This window comes from Tupaia chinensis, unplaced genomic scaffold (genome assembly GCF_000334495.1).
Source record: "Tupaia chinensis unplaced genomic scaffold, TupChi_1.0 Scaffold000063_1, whole genome shotgun sequence".
In the NCBI taxonomy this organism is placed as follows: Eukaryota; Metazoa; Chordata; class Mammalia; order Scandentia; family Tupaiidae; genus Tupaia; species Tupaia belangeri.
Genome location: NW_006159521.1, coordinates 7491959 through 7517540, shown reverse-complemented (window position 1 = coordinate 7517540; position 25582 = coordinate 7491959). Strand labels below are relative to the sequence as shown.

At 39.2% G+C, this 25582-nt stretch overlaps 1 protein-coding gene across 1 annotated transcript in view; it reads right to left on the bottom strand.

Annotated features, from left to right (window-relative positions):
* SLTM (SAFB like transcription modulator) overlaps positions 1-24896 on the bottom strand; it is a gene marked incomplete at its 5' end in the record, with an annotated part of 52650 nt that extends 27754 nt beyond the window's left edge. The window contains 4 exon segments of the mRNA XM_014593420.1: positions 6298-6345; positions 7264-7461; positions 10096-10160; positions 24809-24896. Of these exon segments, the coding sequence (XP_014448906.1) occupies positions 6298-6345; positions 7264-7461; positions 10096-10160; positions 24809-24896 (399 nt within the window).
* Positions 24897-25582: the final 686 nt, after the last annotated feature.

The following is a 25582-nucleotide window of genomic DNA, read 5'->3' as shown; positions in this document are numbered from 1 at the left end:
CGTATGCATCCTCAAAGTCCCAGGAGGAGGAGAGAATGGAGACAGGATGGCGGCATAACCATCCCTGTGCGAGTGCTTTCTCGTTTTCTCTGTATCTCTCTCGTGGTCTCTGGTGAGTACATGTGCCGCCTAGCAAATTAAAAATAAATAAATAAATAAGATACTGTGATGTTAAAAATAAATGTTTTTCTGATGGGGTTCCTTCCAATTAGAAATGTTATTTCTTGTTGCTGAGTAAACTGATAAAAGTTTACCTTATTTTTCTGAAAAAGTATGAATTATTTATCTTATCAATAATAATTCAGGGACCAGCAGGTGGCGTGGCATGGTGGTTAAGGTGCTGAACACTCTCACATGGCTGACTATGGTTCGAGTCCTGGACCTGGTGGCTTACTTTCTCACCTTCTCTCTCTCTCTCTGTGTGTGTCTGTGTGTGTGTGTGTGTGTATGTCTCTCTGGTCAAATTAAAATAAAATAAAATGAATGAATAAAATTAAATAAATAATTTAAAAACAATAATTCAACATATCTTGTGAAAGGTTTCACAATTTAAGTTTCTGCACACAGTGGTTACACTAGCTTTAGCACATAGAGTTATTACATCATCAGAAAAGTCATGACATATTCTCGCATGGAAAAATACATCATGACTCTCCTGACGACTCAATTAATGCCACTAAGAAAAGGGTCTGGTCCAGCTTCTAGTAAAAAAAACTGATTATCTTGGTGGTGACACACAAAAACTAGGGATTAAACAAAAATGATAAACTATACAGAGCATAGGTTCTTTTAAAAAAATAATTATTTTATTTGACTTTATTTATTTTAATTTGACCAGAGAGGGACAGAGCAAGAGAGAGAGAGAGAGAGAGAGAGAGAGAGAGAGAGCGAGCTGCCAGGTCCAGGACTTGAACCATGTTCAGTCATGTGGGAGTCCAGAACCACCACGCCACCTGCCAGCCCTGTGTATTTGTGTGTGTGTGTGTGTGTGTGTGTGTGTGTGTGTGTGTGTGTATTTTTAAATAAGACAGGCTCTCCCTATGCTGTAATCCTGCTGCTTTAGGCTCCACGTAGCTGGGACTACAGGTGTGCAATGCCATGCCTGAGTTCTAGGGTGAGCCAGGAATCATACTGGACCATCCATGTGGCCTCAGTCTGCCAGCAGAAGCATGAACCGACTCACTCTACTGCATAAATTAACTACTTTTGAATTTATCTTTAAAATATATTATTTCACATATGAAAATGAAGCAAATGCTCTACAAGATAGAGATATTCAAGTTGTTTCCTTGTAAAGGGGACTTAAACCATTTACTCAAGGGCCATAGGTAGCAAGGTGGTTAAGGCACTGGACTCCAACATGGCTGACATGGTTTGAGTCCCAGACAGGGTGGCTTGAAAATCAGGCTAAGTGTACTTATATGCACACTATGTGCACGTGTGCCCAAATCCTAAGAGGAAAATGGAAGAGATGGGATTGTGACATGGCCATCCCCCCAGGGGGATGATTTCTCACTTCCCCTCTCATTGTCTCTGTCTCTCTCCTGCAAGTACACAACCCTATGCTAAAAAAGATTAAAAAAAAAACAAAAACAATAAACAAAACCACTTAAATTCTAAAAGAAATACAAAGCTTCCTACCATTATTTTTCCTTTTTTTAAAGGTTTTTGTCATAGAACTCATACGCTCACTGGAGACAGACAGAATAAAAAAATCAGTCCCCCCAGGGATGGCCAGGCTGCAATGTCCTCTCCTCTCATCCTTGGGATTTTTAAGCACACACACTCACAATTGGCTTTATTCTCCTTTTCCTTTTGCTAAAGAATTATTTATTTATTACTACTACTACTATTATTATTATTTATTTTTAATTTGATCAGACAGAAACTGACAGAGAAGGAGTGAAAATAGAAAGCAAGCCTCCAGGTGTGAGACTCAAACCATGATCAGTCATGTAGCAGTCCAGAGCCTAACCAACATGCTACCTGCCAGCCCCTCAGCTTGATTTTCAAGCTGCTGAGTCCAGGACTTGAACCACCCAGTTGGTCATGTTGGATCCAGAGCCTCAACCACCATGAGACCTGCTGGCCCTCTTTATTTTCATTTTGTTCTAGGAACAACGATGCCTACTCAGAGGCAAAGACATGTCCAGAACTTATTTTTCACTACCCATGTGCTTACTATATACCCATGCTGCTTGCTTCCCCAAGTTAACCTTATGCTACCTGCACACGGATGTGCTAGGGAAGCCCATCTTTCCTCTGGCTCATAATGTAGGGGACAGTGTATTTAGTCTGACCGATTCAAAGTAAACCTTCAAAATAACCTCGAACCATAAAATGCCAGCTCTCTCGGGCATATGCTAACCACTGTGAGAAACACAAAATGTCTCGCATAAAATAAGCACTCAATAAATATTTGTTGAATAAATTTACTGAATAAATGGTAGTATAAAACACTGCTGTTTTTGGCTGGAAAGACTGAACTACTTAATTTTAAGTCTCTCAAGGGCTTAACTTTGGTAAGGCACTAAGTACAATGGAACTCCGAAAACATTCGTAAGTGTGAGGTTATTCAATGAAAAGAACACCAGACTACATATTACGAGAGTTAGATATCTATTCTATCTTACCAGCGAGTCAGCTAAAATCCATCTATCTAGATGAATCTTACGTATACAGATGGCATGTGACCTGTGTAAGCTGTATTATAGATTAAATTAATGGATATAAAAAGCTGCCTGCACACAGTAAAGCACTGCACAGGAAGAGGTATTAAAGAAAGCTTTATGGAGGAGATGGGGTCAATCTGGCCTCGAGAGGTATATCGATTTCTTAAGGAGAAAAGAAGGGGAAGGCCATGCAGGTAAATGAAACATTAGCGGCAAAGGCAAACAGAAAAGGAATATACATGGTGTGATCACAGAAGACTGAACTGTAGAGGCTAGAGGGGAAAAAATCTTTTAAGGTTTTTGCTATAGGGGGTGCGTGCTCGCTGAGAGACAGTGAGAAGGAAAGTGAGAATCACCTCTCTGGGGGAAGGCCACTCCCTTCTCCTCCACCCTCTCCTTGGGATTTTGAGCTTGCATATATATGTGACCAGCATGAGTTTCAGGCTATAGTATCTGGGACTCCAAGAGCGACGAGCCACGTGGGAGTCTACCACATTTACCACTATGCTACCTGCTGGCCCCAGAGGAAATGAGGAAATTTTTAAGAATGAAAATATTAACAAGTGATGAGCTAGCAAGTAGCATGGAGGTTAAGGCAGTTGAATCCCACAGGGCCGACAGAACAGTTCAACCCCAACTCCTGTGGGCTATATGGGAATCCAGCACCTTCCCCACTATACTGCCCCTTCTTGTTTTCACGTTTAAAACAGACTTTCACTTCATGCAGACACTTCCAAGTTAATAATTTTCTTTCTCACAGTATGCATACAAACATTTTAGAAAGGTAATGCCAACATCATGATATCACTGCTAAAGATAGTTTAATAATTTTTCCCCAGTTTTGTCAAAACGATGTATCCCCTCTCTTGGGGCCGGCAGGTGGCATGGTGGTTATGGGATCTGTACTCCCACATGGCAACCATGGTTAGAGTCCCGGATCTGGCGGCTTGCTTACTCACTTTCCTCTCTCTCACTCTGTCCCTTTCTGATCAAATAAGATAAATAAATAAAGCTAAATAAAATAACTTTTTTAAAAAGATGTACCCTGTCTAAAGGGATGAATAAATTACTGAGTTTTAGACTGGTTCTGCTCTACAAGTTATATCATGAGCAGAGAGATATTTAGGTTGATTTCTTTCATTTATTTTCAATATTTAGGTATTGCTTTTAAATGTTAATCTGTAACTTCTTATGAATTTATATTATTTCAAAATAAAAAGTTAGAAACTTTAATTTTATAGGGAGCATGCACTCGCCAGACAGACAGAGACAGAAAGCGAGAAATCACCCCCCAGGGGGGATGGCCACGCCGCAATCCCTTCTCCTTCATTCTCCTCTCGGGATCCTGGGCACACATGCACATGCGCCTGGCGTGAATTTAAGCCACCAGGTCCGGGACTTGAACCATGGTCAAAGGAGTCCAGCGACATAGCCATTACGCTAACTGTTGGTCCCTACGTTCTTTTTTTTAAAAGAGATTTTTGCCGGGGCAAGCAGGTGGTACGGTAGTTAAAAGGTGCTGGACTCACATATGGCTGACCAGAGCTCATGTTCCGGACCTGATGGCTTGCTTTCTCACTTTCTCTCTCTCTATCTGCATGTGTGTGTGTTTTGCTCTGGTCAAATTAAAAATAACAATAATGATAGATGAAATAAAGGAAATAATTCTTAAAAAAAAAAAAAAAGAGAGAGAGAGACAGAAAGCAAGAAATCTCACCCCAGGAGGATGGCCACGCCACAATCCCTTCTCCTCCATTCTCCTCTCATGATTTTTGGCATGTGTACACATGAACCTAGCCTGAGTTTTAAGCCACTGGGTCCAGGACTCCAACCACAGTTGACTATGTGGGAGTCTAATTACTCAACCATTATGCCATCTGCTCTTTGCAAAGTATTTACATTATTCTAAAGTCAAAACTACAAGATATTTTAAAAAGTCCCTTTCACCCAGTTCCCTGACGTTCCGTACTGATAGTCTTAAAAATTCATGATTTATGCTTCCATTATTTCCTTTTAGAAGAATAATTAAGGGGGCCAGTAGGTAAGGTAATGTGGTGGTTAAGGCACTTGGACTCCAAATGGCTGACCCCAGTTCAAATCCCAAACCTGGGCTCGCTTTCTCAACTCCCTTGCCCTTAGTATGCGTACATCCCCTATGGCAAATTTTAAAAATAATGATGATTAAAAAAATAAATTAAGGGAACAGCAGATGGTATAACAGCTACGTCACTGGACTCCCATGTAGTGGACGACACATGTGCATGCATGCCCAAGATCCTGAGAGGAGAATGGAAGAAAAAGGATTGCAGCATCCCCCCAGGGGGTGATTTCTTGCTTTATGTCTGTCTCTCTCTTTCTGGCAAGTGCACGCACCCTACAGCAAAGACCTCTCCCAAATAAGTAAATAATTATTGTAGTTAAGAATTATTTATCTTTCTTTATCTACTTATATTTTTTAATTTGATCAGAGAGGGACAGAGAGAGAGAAAGTGAGAAAGCAAGCCGTCAAGTCTGGGACTCAAACCGCTATCTGCCATGTGGGAGTCCAGCACCCTTAACCACTATGCCACCTGACAGGCCCTAAGCAATACTTTTTAAAAATAATGAAAACATAATTAAGCAGCATATTTGTATAGGGATGTATGAGTAAAATCTGGTTTTCTGGCTTTGACTTGAAGCTGAAATATTCGGGCCTTGCCCTGTACGTAGTTTGTTAAACTAGATAGGACTTGCTTCAGATTCTCCTACTATCAGTTAATTACAAGTAACTTTGGGCAGGTTCTTTTAGTCTCCTTCTCTGTTTATAAAGTGAACACTGAAGTTCCTACCTTGCTAGATCAATATCAGGATTAACTATAGATCTTGACACAGAGCTCATGTGCTATTAGTGATTATTTGTAGTAGTGTTTTACTAGATAGAAGGTGCCAGTTAGTTAGTTCCTGGAAATGTTTCTCTAGCATGTTTTTACTTGCTAATATATTTCAAAATATACACATATGCATGTATGTATGCACATATGTATGTTTGCTATAGGGTGTAATGTGCTTCTCAGAGAGAGAGAGAGAGAGAGATGGAAAGAGAGGTGAAGTGAGAAGTTACCCCCTGGGGATATGTCATACCTTAATACCTTTCCCCTGTATTCTCTGAGGATTTGGGGGCATACGTGAACATGTACCCAGAATGGGAGTCAAACCACGCAGTTGGCTAAGAGGGATCCAGCAGCTTAGCCACCATGCCACCTGCTGACCCCCTTACATAAAGTTTTAAGGAAGGATATTAGTACTTTTAAATATTTTATACCAAAGTGTCAGAAAAAGAAAAACCAAAGAGAGTGCAGAATTCTCAAAAGACTGGTAACCAGAATTATATTTCACAGAGAAAAAAAACCTTTAAAAATATTATTTCAAAAATGATAGGAATCTCAAATTAACTCTCAATCACTTTTGTGGCAACACATATTTCAGGTGCCATTAATAGAAGTATTTTTTATATACCACGTAAATAACTCAGTATTAAATTTAAGGTGGTTCTGTGAATTAAAGAATTGTGGAGTCAAAATAAGATTCCTTTTCTAAGCCCTTCCACCCACGATTATAAAATTCATAGGACTAAATGTAAACTTACTTGGGCAGTTAGAAAGGTATCATCTTCACCTTCTTGAGCTTCAATTTCCTAAGTAAAAGGGTATACAATAGCTTTGCTTTACAAAATATCTAGGTAACATGAGAATGCTTTTATGTTTATACCTACTTATCATGTGCCTTATTTTCTGTATGCTATTACACAGGGGGTACTCAATAAAATGCTTAATAATTCAGACTATATTTTTTTATGTCAACATAAAATATTAGTCTTGTTGCTAGAGAATTAGAAAAATCTTTCCTGCACTCCTTATTTATTAGACTAAGTAGAAGGGAAGTGGTTTACACATGAATACTAACAGCACAGACTCCCAAATCCACTGATTTTCTTAGGATGTACTAACATACTTCCAAGTAGGACAAATGGCCTATTTCAAAAAAAATTTTTTTTAATTGCTTAAAATTAAATTTCCGTAAGTAATTTTCCCACCTTTGATTTAAAAAAAAAAAAAGAAAGAAATCAAATTAACGTAACCTTTTATAACTACCGAAGTAGTAAAAGGAGATTAAAAAAAAAAAAAAAAACCTACCACCAAGTAATGCTGGCAAGGTTACAATGAAATTGGTATACATGCATTCATAGTTGGGTAGGAAAAAAAACGTTAAATTTCCAAAATCAAAGGACTAGCTATTAGACACATAGAAAGTAGTCTAATAAATTATAGTAAAACACACAGATTATGAAGTCATTATGGTATGTTATGTGAAAATAGAATAAGTAGTAATTTATGGTATGTATTAACTGTAAAAATATATACATGTGTAGAAAAAGCAAAAATTTAACGGGTCGCCTTAAGTGGTAGGATTTGGGTGCTTCATGAGTAACTTCAAAGTATAAATTTTTTTTTTATTCTGAGACTTCCAAATTGAACTACAAAAAAAAAAAAAAACTTTTTCTTACTTAAAGTTCAATTTATCTGTCATGTTTTAAAAAAAACTGGCTAAAGACCTGACTTTCGATGTCCTCTTTTTCTATATCTTCTATTGCTTCTGCCTCTATTAATTCATGAGCACTCTCGTTCTCTTCTGCAGAAAGTAACTCCTTGGAATGCACATTTTCTTCTTCATTTTCACCAAATTCTTCAGAGTCCTTTAGTTCGTCATTTCCATCTTGTTCATGTGCCTCTTGAGTCTCCAATTCACAGTCCTTTTAATGGTAAGAAAATTTGGTACAACTAGAGGCAAAGTAGTGCAGGCCATCCACCAAAAGCTTTTGGTAATTTACATTTCTAAATGTGTCAGATCTGACCCCATCTTGACACTATTCCCAAAGCAAAGCTCCATCCTTTTACCTTACATATTAACCATGTCTAAAAATAGAGGACATCTAATACCAGGATCATGAAACCACAAATCTTGAGTTCTCAAATCTCTCACACTGAAATGTACACTAATTAAATTGTTAATATAGATACTCTATGTTCCGATTATTTAATAATTACTAAGCCACATTCTAGGGGTTGTCCAGAAATTATAGCTTCAAAGCAATGACTTGATTTACCGAATGTGCCATAGGGAGAAGTAACGTCAAGACCCAGGAAGTCTTTAAAACATAAAGTTTATTTCTAATTGATAATAAAGAATTCTAAAGGTTGCATTAATGTCTGTTCTTAGAGAATATGCAAATGCCTAATTTAAATTTATTTGTTTTGAAATCTATCACTCTGCCACAATGCCAGTTAGGCGGGGGAAACATAGCCTGAACTGACTGCAAAGGAAGGTCTATTCGCCCTTCCAGCTTTTGAATACATTGTACTCCAGTGAAACAGGAGCAGCAATCTGCTTAATTTCCTCTTTTGCTTAACTGTAGAGAAAGGGTTGAAAGCAAGGAACATTCCTTCCTCCTTTCTGTTCTTAGAGTTAATCTAGCAGAATTAAGAAAAGGTCTCTGGATTAAAAAGAGAAAAGGGCAGGGGCATGACAATTAATCCTTCAAGCTTAACTGTAGCAAGGCAACAGAAATGTCTACTGCAGGAGGTGGGTCTAGGGCAGGAATGGCTGTTTTGGCATGGGGTGTTGGAGAAGCAGAGCATCTCTGTTCAATCTCATCTCAGTATGAGTATGGGAATGTTGAAGGTTGAAAATGGAGGAAGTGGTTGGATGATGATTAAACAACAGGTGCAAAAAGATCAAGATCAAGGGAACTTATTTTCAAGTTCTAACTTTGACCATTCTCCTCATTTATCCACAGAAGTTAACTGCTACACTACTCATATATTTAGGCAGTAGGTAATATTCACCTGCCATTATTGTATAAATTTGAAAATGACAAGCTCTGGGAGATAAGAAAAATTTATTTACTTAATTTCTATCAAATACATTACATGTGGTAATACTTTCAAAGTGAAACAAGAAGTATAAAGAAACTGAAGATGTATTTAAGTTAGATTTTTTAAAATGCTACATTGCTCTTTCTGATATTATGACCCAGTTCATTTATCCTAACACAAAGATTCTAAAATATCCTAATAAAAATATCCTAAAATATTTTTTGCACATCTAAGAGACAGTATTATTTGACTTTTATGAACTGAAGAGCTAAAAGACATTTGAAAATTAAGACTTATTACTAAGTCACAAATGTTTTTCCTGCTTATGGATAATTTCTGTTTAATCATATACTTAATAGTAAAGACAACTGGAAAAATAAGAACAAAGGATTAATCCTAATGGGAGATATACTACAATAATAATACTAAAACTAAAGAGTTCTTAAAGGCTCAAATAAAAGCTGATTACAGACATGCAATCATCAATTCTAATGAATCTCTGGGCAGCTTTTGCCTAAAATTATTTGATTTCGTGATTAACTCCTCAACCAAATATGCTTTTTTACACTTGACCTTAGCCAAAAGTCTGAGAAACAACTGAACACTTCATTGTATGCCTGGCCTCAAACTGTAAGATCCTAAGTGTGGCTGTGTGTGTGTATGTGTGTGCGTGTAGAACTAAGAGGGAGGAGAGACGGGAGTGAATGTACTGACTTCATGGTAAAGCAGACAGACACCCAGAGACATGACAACATGGACTAATTGCACGAAAAATGGAGGATAGGCACATATGAAGTACACGATTTAAGAGGAACCATACTCACTAAATAATCCTGTAAACGCCACAATACTTTAAGTAGTAGCAGAAGACTTTTCATTAACATGAAAACAAAACAAATAGAAGACCCCACCTACAAGCAAAAATAACTTGTATATCTATAGAATAGAGAATCACCACAGTCCCAATTAAAATCACATAATTTTTCTGGCTGGTCAGTTTTGAAATACATTTCTTCTTTGCCAAAAAGAACTGGCTTATTTATCTTTAAAGGACAAAGCAAATGACTTAATTTGATCCTTACCAGTAACTGACACATCACTGATTTTCCCTCTGTTTTAAGGCCTAAACTCATCTAAATTCTGTATCTATTATATGAAAGCTAAATGCAACGAGCAGATGAAAAAAGAAATTACCAATCCCCTTCCCTGTGCGTCCCTATCCAAGAACTAACAGATCAACTGCCTTATAGCTTGTTCCCTGGCCCCTTGACTCAGACTTCTACTTAATGGCTTAGACAAACAGATTCTTTTTTTAGCTTTTATCTCATTTAGCTAGAAAAATACTATTTATATTTCTCAATTATGACAGTTGATGAGATTGACAATATTACTTGAGTCTCCATATTTAACCTATATACTGCAATAACTTGTTCAAATTAAATTCACAAAATTCATCATGCAAAATACTAGGCTCAAGAAAAACATCTTAACCTGAGTAATGAACACTTTACCTTGACAAAAGCATCATCTTCCACAGAGGCGTCCCCACTAAACTCATCTGCTTCTTGTTTTTTACCTGCAAAAGAAGGAAAATGGGCTAACAACCAATATTTTATCATTTTAAAGGCAACAAAAACATGGAGCTTGCCCAGCACTATCACTCTCCACTCCCCAATTATCTGACAAAGCCAATGCCAACTGCTTATAACTGTGTGTCCATGGCTGTCCCAAACAATAAAAGCTTTATTAACACCGGCATGCTATCTCACTGAAACACACCGTGTAAGTAACCCTCCGTATGGACCCATCGTCCTACCCGACTTGGCATAAATGGTGCACTTTCCTTTAGACCACGTGAATTCTCTACCTTCAGCTCTCAGAAGTAGTTATGCCTTTAACAGCGATATTCTAGCTATACATTAGCTAAGCTGAAGACTCAAATCCTCCACAAAGCCTTTCCGAAGTTGTCCTCTTCAACAAGCTTCCTCCGGAATCAAAATGATCATATTTTCATCACACCCTCCATTCCATCAGTTGTCTGGCTATATACTGCTTTGCACTGTTACACCCACATCTTGGCTCTCCCATGTAAAGCAATTCCTTAACGTGACTACTTTTAGGCTAACTTTGTATTTCTCCAAAAGCCTAAAGGTACACAGGGCTGGTCACTCACTTACCATGGTGTACCATAATGACTGATTTACTGCTTTAATAAAAGCAGGCAGAAATTACTTCAGAGTAAAAGCATTTGATAGCTTCCAGACAGATTACAGACCTTATCTGCCCAACCCTCATCTACAAAACTTTGCAAACTGGTAATTCAAGCTTTAAAAAGAAAAAAAAAGTTTCCAACAAAGACAATGCTAAAAGTTTGTATTTTTAGGCTAGTCCATAAAAACGTACTTAAAATCTGTAATATACCAGAAATGCTGTAAAGAACAAAGCTGCCGGAACTTTAGTATTCAAAAACATTTAAAAATTTTTAAATTTCTTTTGAAATGTGAATGAAATTTTTTTAAGAATTATTTTATTTAACTTTATTTATTTACTTATTTTAATTTGACCAGAGAGGGAGCAAGAGAGAGAGTGAGAAAGCAAGTTGCCAGGTCCAGGACTTGAACCACTGTTGGCCATGTTGGCGTCCTGCACCCCTAACCACCATACCACCTGCTGGCACCAATGAATGTTTCTTCTTAAGGCTGACTAATAAACTTTTTTTTCATTTGCTGCTAGCAGGCACTGACTGATCTTCTCAAGCTCAAGCTTCAATGACTCCAGGGAAGAAGGCAAACTGTTGAGGTAAAATGTCAAAATCAAGAGTTCTCCTGGGGTAGACAGGTGGTGTGGTGGTTAAGGGTGCTGGACTCCCACATGGTCAGCCATGGTTCAAGTCCTGGATCTGGTGGCTGGCTGGCACTCACTCTCTCTCTCTCTCTCTCTCTCTCTCTCTCATCCCTTCTCTGGTTAAATTAAAAGAGATAAATAAATATGTGGATAAAGCTTTTTTTTAAAAAAAGAGTCCTCCTTTCCTCCTGCAGTCTCCTCTCAGTCCTGTCATCTACTTCCAATTCAAAACCCTTTCCATAAATGAGCGATAAAAGGTGAACAGGGACTAGGCCTTTCAGGTATGTGAGAAACAAGATTAAAAGTGGGAAGTGTGGTAGCCAACAAGCGGTGTGGTTAAAGCTCTGAACTTCTACATGGCAGACTGCTTCGAGTCCCAGACCTAGTGGCTTGCTTTCTCCCTCTCCCTCCCTCTCTCTCTCTCTCTGGTGAGCACATGTACCCTATAGCAAATTAAAAAATAATACTAAGAATAAATAAAATTAAATAAAACATGTTAAAGTTGAGGTGTGTCTTACCCAGGTACTGTACCTGAAGGCTTTTGAGAATAAAATGAGAAATGAAGCATGGGGCTTAGTGTGGCACTAACATCCTATTTAGAATGTTGCCATGTGCATGTTAGGGAACACACAAATTTCTGGTGTACCATACCCTTTGTAGATAAAAGCTTTCTATCTAATTTTACAATTATTGACATTATTCTCTTTATACCAAATCTGTACCTGAGAACTTTATATAACTTAAAAAAAAAAAAAAGCCTACTTTTTAATTTTACCCCACAGTCTAAAATTAGACTTACTATAAAGGCAATCACTAAGAAAGACTGTTCATCAGAAAATATTTATTTACCTAAGTAAAAATGTTCCTTTCCTACAAAAAAAAAAAAAAAAGCACTAGATAAGAAAGTTCATTAAATTCTTCTATCTTATTTAGAGAGAAAGTTTCATAATATAAAAACCCTTAAGATACTACCTTTTGGGATAAATAGACCTTTAAAAAATATTGAATCCTTGGGCCCGGGAGGTGGCATGGTTGTTAAAGGCACTGGACTCCCAAATGGTCGACCACAGTTTGAGTCCCAGACCTGGTGGCTTGCTTTCTCACTTTCCCTTTCTCTCGCTCTCTCTGTCTCTCTGTCTCTCTCTCTTTTTCTGGTCAAATTAAAAAAACAATAATAATAAATGAAGTTAAATAAAATAATTATATTTTTAAAAAAAATACTGAATCCTTCCCCACATGTACATAAAACTAAGTAACCTATAGCACCTCCTCCCCCCATTGGGGAACACATTCAAGTCATTCATAAGCACTGTTTATCCCTTAACAGTTATAAATTGCTTTACAATTTGCTAACTACTTAAAAGAAAAACTTAATTGTTTTTTCCAAGCACCCTATGGTACATGAAGTAGGTTATAACCATTTTTAAAAAGAGAAAATTAGTCTGAGTGATTAAAGAGCTCGCCCCAAACTAGAAAACAACATTGGCAGAATTGGAAGCCAAGACTTATTTCCAGTTCTAAGTTCTTCCACTACATCTTTTTTTTATAGTTTTTTTTCCCCCTTTTCTTTTTTGCCATAGTGTGCATGCCCTCACACGAGAAAAAGATAGAGACAGAGAGAGGGGAAGTGAAACATCATCTCCTGGGGGGAAGGAGAGATGGCCATGCCACAATCCCTTCTTCTCTCTGGACCTTGGGCCTGCATGCGCATGTGCCGTGTCACTGGGTCCCGGATTCGAACTTTGGTCTGTCATGTGGAAGCCCAGTCCCTTAACAACTATGCCACCTGCTGGCCCCTTTACCACTACATCTTATTATAATCTACTTACAAGACATTACTCCAGTAAGGAGAGGTTAACTAATTCAATTTAAAGATACTATCTTTGAAATAGCAGCCCTCAGCATAACAACGAACTACATGTACTATTAATACTATGCTCTCTGCACGGTGAATTTGCTATAGTATACTTACAGGGAACATCAAGTTACAATTTGGTCACAAAAACATTACCAGTAGTCACTACTACTCAAGAGGCTTATATGGTCTAGGCATTAGGATAAATGCTTTATAAGTTAATGTATTTATTTCAGCCTCATCACTACCCTGAAAAGAGCATTCACGTTTTACAAAAGAGGTAAGTGAGGCTGAACAATTTATCAGATGACAATGCTAGTAGATGGCAGTATTTCAATTTAAACTCAAGCTCATTTCCACTCCACAGAATCACTGGGTCCTAGAAGAGTTACAATGTCCAGCTGTTTACAATGTTCTCTTTTAGAGTGAACCCTGCTCTAAAAGCAACATCTACAAACTGTTAAAAATATGAGACCCAGGGAACCAGCAGTTAGCGTAATGGCTATGTCGCTGGACTCCCACGTAGTCGACCGCGGTTTGCGTCCCGGACCCGGTGGCTTAAAACTCACACCGGGCACGTGTGCGTACGTGCCCAAGATCCCGAGAGGAGAATGGAGAAGGGATTGCAGCGTGACCATCCCCCCTGGGGGGTGATTTCTCGCTTTCTGTCTCTATGTCTCTCTCTGTCTGGCGAGCGCACGCGCCCTATAGCGAAAAAAAAAAATTAGACCCACAGAAATGAAGTAACTGGACAGGACACACAGGCAACAAGGGGCAGAGCTAGAGTACATGAGTAAGTTCTGACTTTGCTATTCCCTATTTCAGACAGCTGTACCACAGGAAAGCTAGGCATTTCACATTACCAAACTGTCAGCTTACAAACTGTTATGGCAAGATTTTCAAACATACAGTGACAAAACTGGAGGAAGATAGGCACGCAGGATTTAAGAGAAGTGAAATGTTACACTAGCGCTTGATTGCTTTGGAAATCTGTAACTTTGGGCTTGTTCTACATATGCTGAGTTACAAACTACAGCTTCATGTGTGGTCAGTAAAGGCTGTCAGTAGGGACAGGCAGATGGCATAAGGGTTCTGTGGCTGGACTCACACATAATCGACTGTGGTTCGAGACCCGGACCTGGTGGCTTAAAACTAACGCCAGTGCAAGCGCGCATGAGCACACATGTTCAGGGTCCTGAGAGGAGAATGGAGAATGGAGAAGGGATTGAGGCGTGGCCATCCACCCTGGGGAGTGATTTCTCACTTCCTGTCTCTGTCTCTCAGATAAGCACAAGCGCCCTATAGCAAAAATCTCTTTTAAAAAAAAAAAAGGGCTGTCAGTAAAGGCTGTATTTTCCTAGCTTTAACAATGTCACAAACTAATACACCTGTGGGTCCCTAACTTTAGTTTTGTCACAGATTAGAAATCACTTACCCTCCGTAAATTCCAAGAAGCAGCACTATCTTCACACTTTTGTGCAGTACACAACCATTCACTTCAAAAAGCTCATGCAAACATGGAGTTAAAGTCTAAGTTCATCTGAGTTCAAAAGATTTCGAAATCCAAGCACAGTTTGTATATAATGTTAATAAAAATTTTTCCATGAACTTTTGGGAAGATCCCTCTTGTCCCTCTGTCCCATTTAAGCCTGTGCTATCAAACCTTCCACAAGCAAACTGCTCAGTGAGTTTCACCTGTCTGTCCAGCAGGGCCTCTGGCATATGCCATAGAAACGTGAACAGACCCGATGAAAAAGTAGCACGACCAGGATGAAGGAGCTAACTAGACATTTAATGTAGGCTGAAACCTTAGTTTAATGCTTTGAGGAACAAAATTAGAAAATAAATAGGTCAGTAAATATAGCTGGAATAACAAAAAGCGAAAGGAACACTCATCTATTACATCTCAAACTATGAGAGTATTACATGGATATTTCAGAATTACATAAAATACACAGTGTTCTCTCTGGGACCAGCAGTTGGCATAATGGCTATGTCGCTGGACTCCCATGTAGTCGACTGTGATTTAAGTCCCGGACCCGGTGGCTTAAACTCACGCCAGGCGCGTGTGCATGCGTGCCCAAGATCCCGAGAGAAGAATGGAGAAGGGATTGCGGCGTGGCCACCCCTCCCAGGGGGTGATTTCTCACTTTCTGTCTCTCTGTCTCTCTCTGTCTTCCTGGTGAGCACACGTGCCCTATAGGAAAAACCTCTCTCTCGAAAAAAAAACACAGTGTTCTCTGTACGATGTTATGGTCTAAAAAAAAATTGGAAAAGCAAAAATTTATATCCCAGGGACAGCAAATCGTGTGGTTAAGGCACTTGGCTCCCACTGACTGACTAAGTCTGAGCCTGGGACCCGGTGGCTTGAAAAGACACACATGGCATGTGTGCATGAATGCCCAAAATCCCAAGAGGAGAGTGGAAGAAGAGTTAACTGCAGCATGGCCATCCACCATGGCAGTGATTTCTCACTCTCCTCTCTGTCTCTCTGGAGAGTACACACGCCCTAAGGCAAAAATCTTTAAAAAAAGTATATACCAAAGACAGACATCCTCTTATCTATATGACATTAAGTTACTAAGTTGGTTAATAAATTCTTTGCCCTTTATTTTTTAAAGAGAGAGTTGGACTAGCCCTGTAGCCTAGTGGTTAACAGTGGTGGATCCCCCCTCCCAACTGCAGTTTTATTTCCAGACCTGGAGGCTTAAAAATCACTTAAGTACACGTGCCTGCAGGCTCAAACTCCCAACAAGATGGAGAAATGGAAGAGAAGGAATTGCCGAGTGAACCACACCCCATTGAGGAAGCTTTCTCTGTCTCCGGCCAACATGCACCCTCCAGCAATCAAAGCAAATAAATAAAGAGACAGGGGCTCACCATGTTGTCCAGGTCAGCCTCCAACTCAAAACCCTCCTTCCTCAGTCTCCCAAGTGGCTGGGAATACAGGCACACACCACATCACCCAGAGCTAGCCCGGATTCTTCATAGAACCCCTGTAACCAGCTATGTTTCAGAACTCAAAATGTACAGACTTCAGAAGAGTAAGATGGCGTATATACCATTTAGTAAGTTAAACTTCTGAGCAGCTTCTAGAACCGTATGTCACAATCAGAAATATTTGTACAATAAAATGGATTAATATTCACAACAAATAGGGCAAATTCAGATTACAAGTAGGCTCATTTTTGTCACCAAACTTAAGAAAACCCACTTAACAGGTAGTAGATTTAAAAGAAATTTTGTCAAAATAGTTTGTGGCTGAGTAATTTTCCCCTTAAAATTCACAGACAGTACTATGAAAAGTAAAAAAAACAGTTATAAAATTTGTTAAAGAGGGGAAGATTCAGAGGATAAACCAAATTGAAAGACATGAGTGCTTCCAGCAACAACCTCTCCCCAACTGTATCTATTATCTTAAAATAAAGTAATCATGCACCAATGCCATGCTGTCTGTATGTTTCAGCTTCTTTTATTAAACTGACAATTTACAAATGAAAATTTAATTTGTCTATATGGTCTTGTACACACAATAGGCATCAAAGAGGTCATTTAAAAAAAAAAAAAAGAATATTCTACTGGGATCATAGGTGGTGTGGTGAACTCCCATTTGGCTGACAACAGTTTCAGTCCTGGACTCGGTAGCTTGACAAAAAATACACACCAGGTACATGTGCATACATGCTCAAAATCCTGAGAGGAAAATGGAGGACAAGGGATTGCACCAGGGCCACCCCTCTGGGAAGTGGTCTCTCATTTTCCCTCTCACTGTCTCTCTCCAACAAACACACACATACTCCCTATGGCAAAAACCTTAAAAAAAAAAAAAAAAAGAAAGAAAGAGAAAAAAAAAAAAGAGGGACCAGCAGTTAGTGTAATGGCTATGTCCCTGGACTCCCACGTAGTCGACCACAGTTGGAGTCCCAGACCCAGTGGCTTAAACTCACGCCGGGCACATGTGCATGCGTGCCCAGGATCCCGAGAGGAGAATGAAGGAGAACGGATTGCAGTGTGGCCATCCTCCCAGGGGGTGATTTCTCACTTTCTGTCTCTCTGTCTGTCTGGTGAGCGCCCGCGCCCTATAGCAAAAACATCTCCAAAAAAAAAAAAAAAAAAAGAGTACTCAGATAATTCACATCCATTACAATAAATCTGGAAAATACTAAAAGTATTATTTGAAAAATCTCTTAAACTTGTCAACTACACATAACCAGAATAAGCATTTCTGGTGCATATCTACACACACACACGTGAGATTTTAAAAGGCAGCAAAAACTTAACTAGGTTCCCAATGGATTATGCCTCTATGTTCTATAAATAAAAAGAGCAATAGGGACCAGTCCGTTTCGTGATGGCTAAGGTGGCTGGATCCCACGTGGCTGACTTATGGCTCCAGTTGTAGAATCGTGGCTTGGAAAACAGACAAGGCAGGTGAATGAATGTGCATGCCCCAAATCCCAAGAGCAGAATGGAGGAAAAGGGATGGCAGTGTGGCCATTCCTTCTTCTTTTTCTTCTTTTAAAAAAGTTATTGATCGGGGCCGGCAGGTGGCATGGTAGTTAAGGGCGCTGGACTCCTACATGGCCAACATTGGTTCAAGTCTTGGAGCTGGAGCCTTGCTTTCTCTCTTTCTCATACTCACTCTTACTCTGTCCCTCTCTGGTCAAATTAAAATAAATGAATAAATAAAATATAAATAAATAAATGTATTTTTTAAAAAATTACTTAATTTTTTTTTTTTTGGAGAGGTTTTGCTATAGGGCGCGTGCGCTCGCCAGACAGACAGAGAGAGACAGAGACCGAAAATCGAGAAATCACCCCCCGGGGGGATGGTCACGCCGCAATCCCTTCTCCTCCATTCTCCTCTCGGGATCTTGGGCACGCACACACACGTGCCTGGCGTGAGTTTTAAGGCACCGTGTCCAGGACACGAACCGCGGTCAACTACGTGGGAGTCCAGCGACATAGTCATTACGCTAACTGCTGGTCCCAAAATTATTTAATTTTATTTATTCATTCATTTCTTTTAATTTAACCAGAGAAAGACAGACACACAGAGAGAAGGAAAGTGAGAAAGCAAGCTACCAGGTCTGGGACTCGAACTGTGGTCAGCCATGTGGGAATATCCAGAGCCTTAACCACCAAGCCACCTGCTGGCCTGTGGCCATTCCTTCTGAGAGGTGCTTTCTCACTTTTCTTCTGTCTGTCTGTCTCTCTCTCTCTCCAGTGAGTGCCAAACTGGGGGAAAATAAAGAAAGTGCCATAGTCCAGCCCATGGCCTGATGGTATCCATGGCGGGGTATCGCAAGGCTAACTACAGTTTGAGTCCCAGACCAGGTGGCTTGAGAAACATGTGAGGAGTACCTACATGTGGTCAAAATCCCAAAAGGAGGGAGAAACGGACGGAGTTGTGGAGTGACCATGCCCCATGGGGGATGGAGGTGCTTTCTCACTTTCCCCCTTTCCTGCCAGCACACATTCCTTCTGGCAAAATTCAGAAAAGACATGTATGAGTAATAGCCCTGCTTAATTCTCAGCACTGCTGTGAGAATCAAAGCAATGTGGAAGTTTTCTTTTAAAAACAGTAAAGTAAATAAAACGACGTGAAAACTGACCAGCGAATGGAGAGGAATGCAATCTCAAGCTCCAGCCCAGAGGCATAAACTCTCAATTCCAGCAACATACACGAATTACCTGGGGAGCTTCCAGAAAATTCTGGATTCTAGACCCCTAACAGAGCAAGGAAAACCAAATCACAAGGATAGGACCTTGGCATCTGTATTTTTTAAAACTCTTAAAAGACTCTAATGCAGTGTAGATTGCCAATCACTAAAATGACTGAGTTGGACTAGCCCCATAGCCTAGTAAATAAGGGCCCCAGTTCTCACATGGCTGACCCAATGGTTCAAATCCTAAATCCAGTAGACTGAAGAACACACCAGACGCATAGGCATGTATGCCCAAAATACAAACAGGTTAGAGAAATGGAGAAGGAATGGCGGCAGGACCATGTCCTGGAGAGTGCTTTCTCTGTCTCCCTGCAGCCAGTGCATGCACCCTTGGGCAATTAAAAACAACAAAAAAAGGCAGCTGCAGGTAGAGTGAGAAGAATATAAGGACCAGCAGTTAGCATAATGGCTATGTCGCTGAACTCCCATGTAGTCCACCGCGGTTTGAGTCCCAGACCCGGTGGCTTAAACTCATGCTGGGCGCATGTGCGTGCATGCCCAAGATCCCGAGGGGAGAATGGAGAAGGGATTGCAGTATGGCCGTCCCCCGGGGGGGGGGGGGATTTCTCGCTTTCTGTCTGTCTCTGTCTTTCTGGCGAGCTCACGTGCCCTATAGCAAAAAAAAAAAAATAGGAAAAAGATTGTTTTCAGATACTCCAAATTAGAGAAAAATCTAAATTCTTTCAGCTGTTAACAAGATGGCATGGATGAAATAAACCTGTTTTAGCTATTAAAAAGGGAGGAAAATCCCTAAACTTCTTGCACATACAACTATACATGGAAACCAACAAAATGTTACTCAAGATGGTGGGATTATGGGTAACCTTCACTCTTGTATACTTTTCTGGATTACTTAATTTTTAAAATGAAAACAGTTGGCTCCAGTGTGGAAGTTAAGACACTGGACCCCGCATAGCTAGCTTTGCGGTTGCAGTCTTGGACACAGCGGCTAGGGAATCACACCAGGTGCATGCAAATGTGTGCTCAAAAATCCCAAGAGAATGGAGAAAGAAGCAGGGATTGCAGCACGTCCACACTCCTCCCCTGGGGGTATGGGGTAAAGGGGATGCTTTCTCACTCTCCCACCCCTTCTGGCAAGCACATGCACCCTATAACAAAATTTCTTCTTAAAAAAGGTACAGAATTGTTCTGGTGAAAAACATAATTCACAGACCAGCAGTTGGCATAAGGGCAATGTCACTGGACTCCCACGTAGTCGAATGCAGTTTGAGTCCCAGATCTGATGGCTTAAACTCACGCTGGGCGCGTGTGCGTGCATGCCCAAGACCCCCAGAGGAAAATGGAGAAGGGATTGTGGCATGGCCAGCCCCCCAAGGGGTGATTTCTTGCTTTCTGTTTCTCTGTCTGGCAAGCGCATGTGCCCTACAGCAAAAAACTTCTCCCCCCCAAAAAAACAAGAAAAACGTAATTCACCATATACAACTGCATACGGCAAATAAATGTAGTTTTTAATCAGTGAAATTCTCATTTTATGAAATGAAAATGATATACCCAATCTTTGAGGCTGGACAACATTCCAGCAAAGGTTAGGAGGCTTTCCAACACAATAACAACTTGATAAGGAATGAAAGAACAATGCAGTGCTTCATGTGCTCTAAAAAGTGCATCTATTTTCCAGGTAAATATCTAAAGGGAAGCCACTGGTGCTCCACAGGCACCTGTGAAAGAAAGACTGTTTGGACAATAGTTAAGACTATTAATCCCTGATGTATTTGCTTCCAAAAAACCGCAATAAAAACAGGCACTAACAGATATTTTTAAAAGCCCATGTTCAGACAGTCAACGAATGGCCCTCAGTATTCTTTCAACAAATATTTTTGGAACACCTATTCTGTGCCATGCCCTATACTAGGAGCTAGAGAGAAATAAACAAAAGGCTATATCCTAGCCCTCCAAAGCTTTCAGTCTAGTGAGTATCTAAGAAATATCTATAGGAGCCGGCAGGTGGCATGGTGAAGGTGCTCGATTCCCGCATGGCCAACCACAGCTCGAGTCCTGGACCTCGTGGCTTACTTCTCACTTTCCCTTTCTCTCTCTCTCTGTCTCAGTCTGGTCAAATAAAAAAATAATAATAACAAATGGAATTAAATAATTCTTTTAAAAAAAAAAAGAAAAAGAAATATCCATGATAATTCTATGCCCAAATTCCTCCTTAATGCCACAGTTATGATTCCAGTGTTCCTTATTATCTGAACATACTGCACTGAAAAGGGGGGGACAAGCATTACAGTACAGTATATTATTTATATGGAATTTATGTCATGTGGTTGATTCCTTTATTGTCCTATTTGACTGACATACAAACTTCAGAAAGCTTTACAGAACATACAAGCAATTAATTATATTCTCTTTGTTATCTTTCACAGATACTTGGTGAAGTCCATAGCCCAAAATTATATTTGTTTTTAAAGGAGGATAGTAAAATTATAGAAAACATTTTGATTCTTTTCATAGCCTGTATGTATCCCAAATGAGTTTCAACATCAGTAAGTACTGCGTTCGTTGTACGTAATTGTGAATAATGTACAGATTGACCATATAAGTTTAGAGGTGATTTTAAAGGCTGGAAATTTAAAAGAAAATGACACACTACTGCCAGGTGCACCAGAAGACTTTAAATCTATAATCTGTAAAACAAGCTAATGAGGAGTTAGCTCTACCTGTTTAGCCACTTTCTTAATACACACCCTAGTAACATGACAGTCAATGAACGGGAAAGCTTTCTTCTGGGTTACTTATTAAAAAGTTCACAGCAAAGAGAGTGTCAAAGGATTCAGAAGGGAGAGCTAATCAAGAATACCAACTGTCCTACCATATTAACTCTACGTAAACAGATTTACAGCTATGTTGATTAGAAATACCAGAACTCACTAGAACATTCCCAGCATGTATTACAAGTTTTCATTTGTAATTATGACATTTTAGAAATATTCTTCAATGTACTTAAGACTGCAGATTCCTTTTCCTTTAGTTTGCCTAAATGTAAACGCCTTTACAAATGTTTAAACAAGAAATAATTATCCTACTTTGATCTTGTAAGAGAATAAGTTTTATGTGTCAACTAGGTTATTTTTCCAGACTCACGAAACTTCTCTTGCTTTCTTATCATCATCTAACACTTTTACTTGATACTTTATGATTATCCTAATTATCTCTTTTCCTGACAAACCACTATCTGTGTCTCTTGTGAAGTCCGTACAACTGTCTCTAAATAATCCCCTTCTCTGCTCTTCTCATTTATTATTAACCTGTGAAGAGCAGCTATATCGACTGAGGCCCAATGAGTTTTCCTGTTCCTTCCCTATATGTCTATCTTAACTGAACAGATAGTATTTTTCTTCTTGTTCCCAGCTATACATAATAGTCAAGTTTCAGAACAAAAAGAGCCTTATAGGTGAACTAGTAAATTTCCAACTTTTAAAAAGAGGAAACAGACACACTTAAGGCAAACGACATGACCAAGATAAAATTATTTTCAAGGTAGATACCACTGAACAAACAAAGATACAACAACCTAAAGATTCAACAACCCAAAGATTCAACAACCAGACTAAAAAGCTGACATCACATTCAAACATTATTTAATGTTTTACACCCTAGATTTTACAAATCTGTTGTTTTTGATGTTTTAACTAGTTTCCCATACAAAATTGACTTCTAAAAATTATTTTTTAAACGTCTTCATTTAAATAATCTTATTGAGAAGCAGCTTTAGTTGTAAATTAGCTCAAAATCTGTGTGCATTGGGGAATCACATTATGTTCTTTGTAATTCATAGGATTTGCAGCACAATGATAGATGGAATTTGAGGAGACTATTTGTCATGCACATCCGGAGATGAGGCTCATGAGCCTACAAATGATTAAATATTACAACCTCTAACTAAAGACTTAAAAACACTAATGCTGGAGTTAAAGTGCAAATACCTTAATAGTCCATATTTTTAAAACATACTGGTATATATTGAAGTGCTTCTTAAAATTTTATATTGTTGCTATTACCTCTTAGAGTAAGAATAAACTAGGTCCCACTCAAAATAAAAAAAAGATATGTACAGAGAAATTAATAGTGAGAACTCAGGGCCAGCAGATGGTATGGAGGTTCAGGCTGCTGGATCCAGAGGGCCAACTGAGGGTTCTTAGACCGACTGGTGGTTTGAATAACATTACAGGCCCAAAATCCCAAGAGGATCAGTGTGGCCATCCTTCCTAGAGGGTTCTCTCTCTCTCTCTCTCCAGTAAGTGTTATGTGTCCTACTGCAAATCCAAACAAATGAAAAAGAATTATAGATGAGAACTGAATAAACCAAATGTTTCCTTTAAGTGCTAAAATCATAGTCAACTTAAGTAACTTAGGATGCTGAGTAATACATAGTATCTGTCAGACCATCACAACATGCTAAATACATGATAGGAATTGAAACCACATGGTTAATTTGTTGATCTACTTATTTTTGAATTATTTTATGCTTCCCCATTTTGAATTAGTCTCTGGTTTGCCAGCAGAGGCTTTCTCAGCACAAACTTTTCTAAACAGGGAAAAGTATCTCTCAAAATAATATACTAAGGCAGAGTTACACTAAAGGCCACTGATTTTCAAGATAACTTTGTTACTCTTCTCTGTATTCTCACCACTTCAGTCATTCCCATCCCACCCAGGAGATGCTTCCTGGCCCTTCTCAATGTCCTTTAACACAAATATGGAACTCTCCTGAAGTTAGAAAACTCAAATAGTGAGGAAAACTCAAATAGTGAGCGAGCCTGGGGCTGAGACCCAGAATACCTCACATCTAAATTTCATATTCCTTTCTTTTCACGTTTAGTCCCTTCAATCATTTTCTTCTAGTTGCTATGATTTAGCTCTTGGTTGTAGTAGCACTTAGATGACCCAAAGCAGTAAAGAAAGTTGGATTTTAAAAATACTGCAGCAGTCCATGACAAACTCTCATGGAAATTATAGGTAGGTACCACGATCCAGGTGCACCACGTCCACCCTCTGCCACTGTCTTCACAGGAGAGAGGGAGAAATTCCAGTTACTCAAATAAAAATTTCATTCACCAGAAGCCTTTAAAAATACCTGTCTCATTTACATTGTCAAAATGTTCATTTAAAACGTACATTTTTAGTTATTCAATAAATCACGGTATCTTGGAAATATATTTTAGCCTAGTTTAAAAGTTATAGAACAAAAAATCTTTAACATTCCTAAAGCTTTTTTTTTTTTAGCTCAATTAATGATGGACTTTTCCCTACCCTGTTAGTATGATTGTGGAGTTCTTTTTGAATTCCACTGAAAATTAGAATGAATGATGGCATAAATGTAAATGAATTTTACCAAGTCAAACAAAATACTAAACATAAAAGTTATAGAATTTTAATATACTAGAGAAAACAGCAAGGAGCCAAGGGGGAAAGATCTGGTAGGAATTCCATCAATACTCTGCCAATTGTGGGGCAAGGGAGACATGTATTAAACTGTATTTTATTCTTCTTCAGGTCTTCACACTAGGAAGGATTATGCAACTTGACTTTGAAATTTTGTTTGAAAGCAATAAAGAACTGTTCTCACTTTCGGGTCAGCTTAAGCCGAATCTTAAGGGCTTATAAGTCACCCAGAGCCTGGCAACAGAACTTTTCTTCCTTGACCCAAGAAGGCAGAGTGCCAGAGGGAAATAGCAAAGAGTAGCACTATATAAACAGGGCAAGTGGCACAAGAGCAGAGGCAAGTTATATAACCAAAATATATTTTAAAATATGTTCATAACTCGTAACAACCTTTGCCTTTGGTTGGTTTCTTGTTTGGAGTATCAGTTGAAACAGTTAATTCAATATTATCTGGATCGCCTCCTTCCTCTTCAATAGCCTACATTAGAAAGAGAAGTTAATATGCTACACAGTCTATCTAAGCTTATTTTATAAAAACGAAATGAAAAAAAAATTGCAAACCTCAAGCCTCAAGATATTAGAACTGCCAGTTCTTTCATCAACCGACTTCCAAAAAGAACAATTAAACCACATGAAAGAGTGAGAGAAACTTTGGAACGGGAGATCATTAGGTGTCAAAATCACACGTAGTGTTAAATTCTACCAAGTCGAGATCATTAAATAGCACATATTCCCATACCGAACAAAAAAGTTAAATATGCTCTATTCTAGAAAAGTTGCTAGTTACTAAAGGAAATAGTTTTCCTAATGTCTATAATGCAAACTTATTGGTGTTCTACTACAATTCCAACGCTTACTCAACTAAACCAGAAAGCTAATCAGGGATGAAAATGCAGGTTATTGCGCTGATGCAAAAACTACATGCCCAGTAGAAAACAAAACCTCTCTCTCACCCACCCACCCATCGACTCCCACTACCAATCTCCCCCGCCCCCCAAGATGGGGAGGAAACGGTTGGGCACAATTAAACGGTAACTCCGCAGAAGTCACCAAAGTAACCATTCCCTCCGAGGCCAAGAAATGCACGCGCTCACCATGGCTAAATGCTGGGGACCGAGCGCCTCCCAGGTCTCCACGATCGCCCTTGGGAGGCCGCGCCGACCC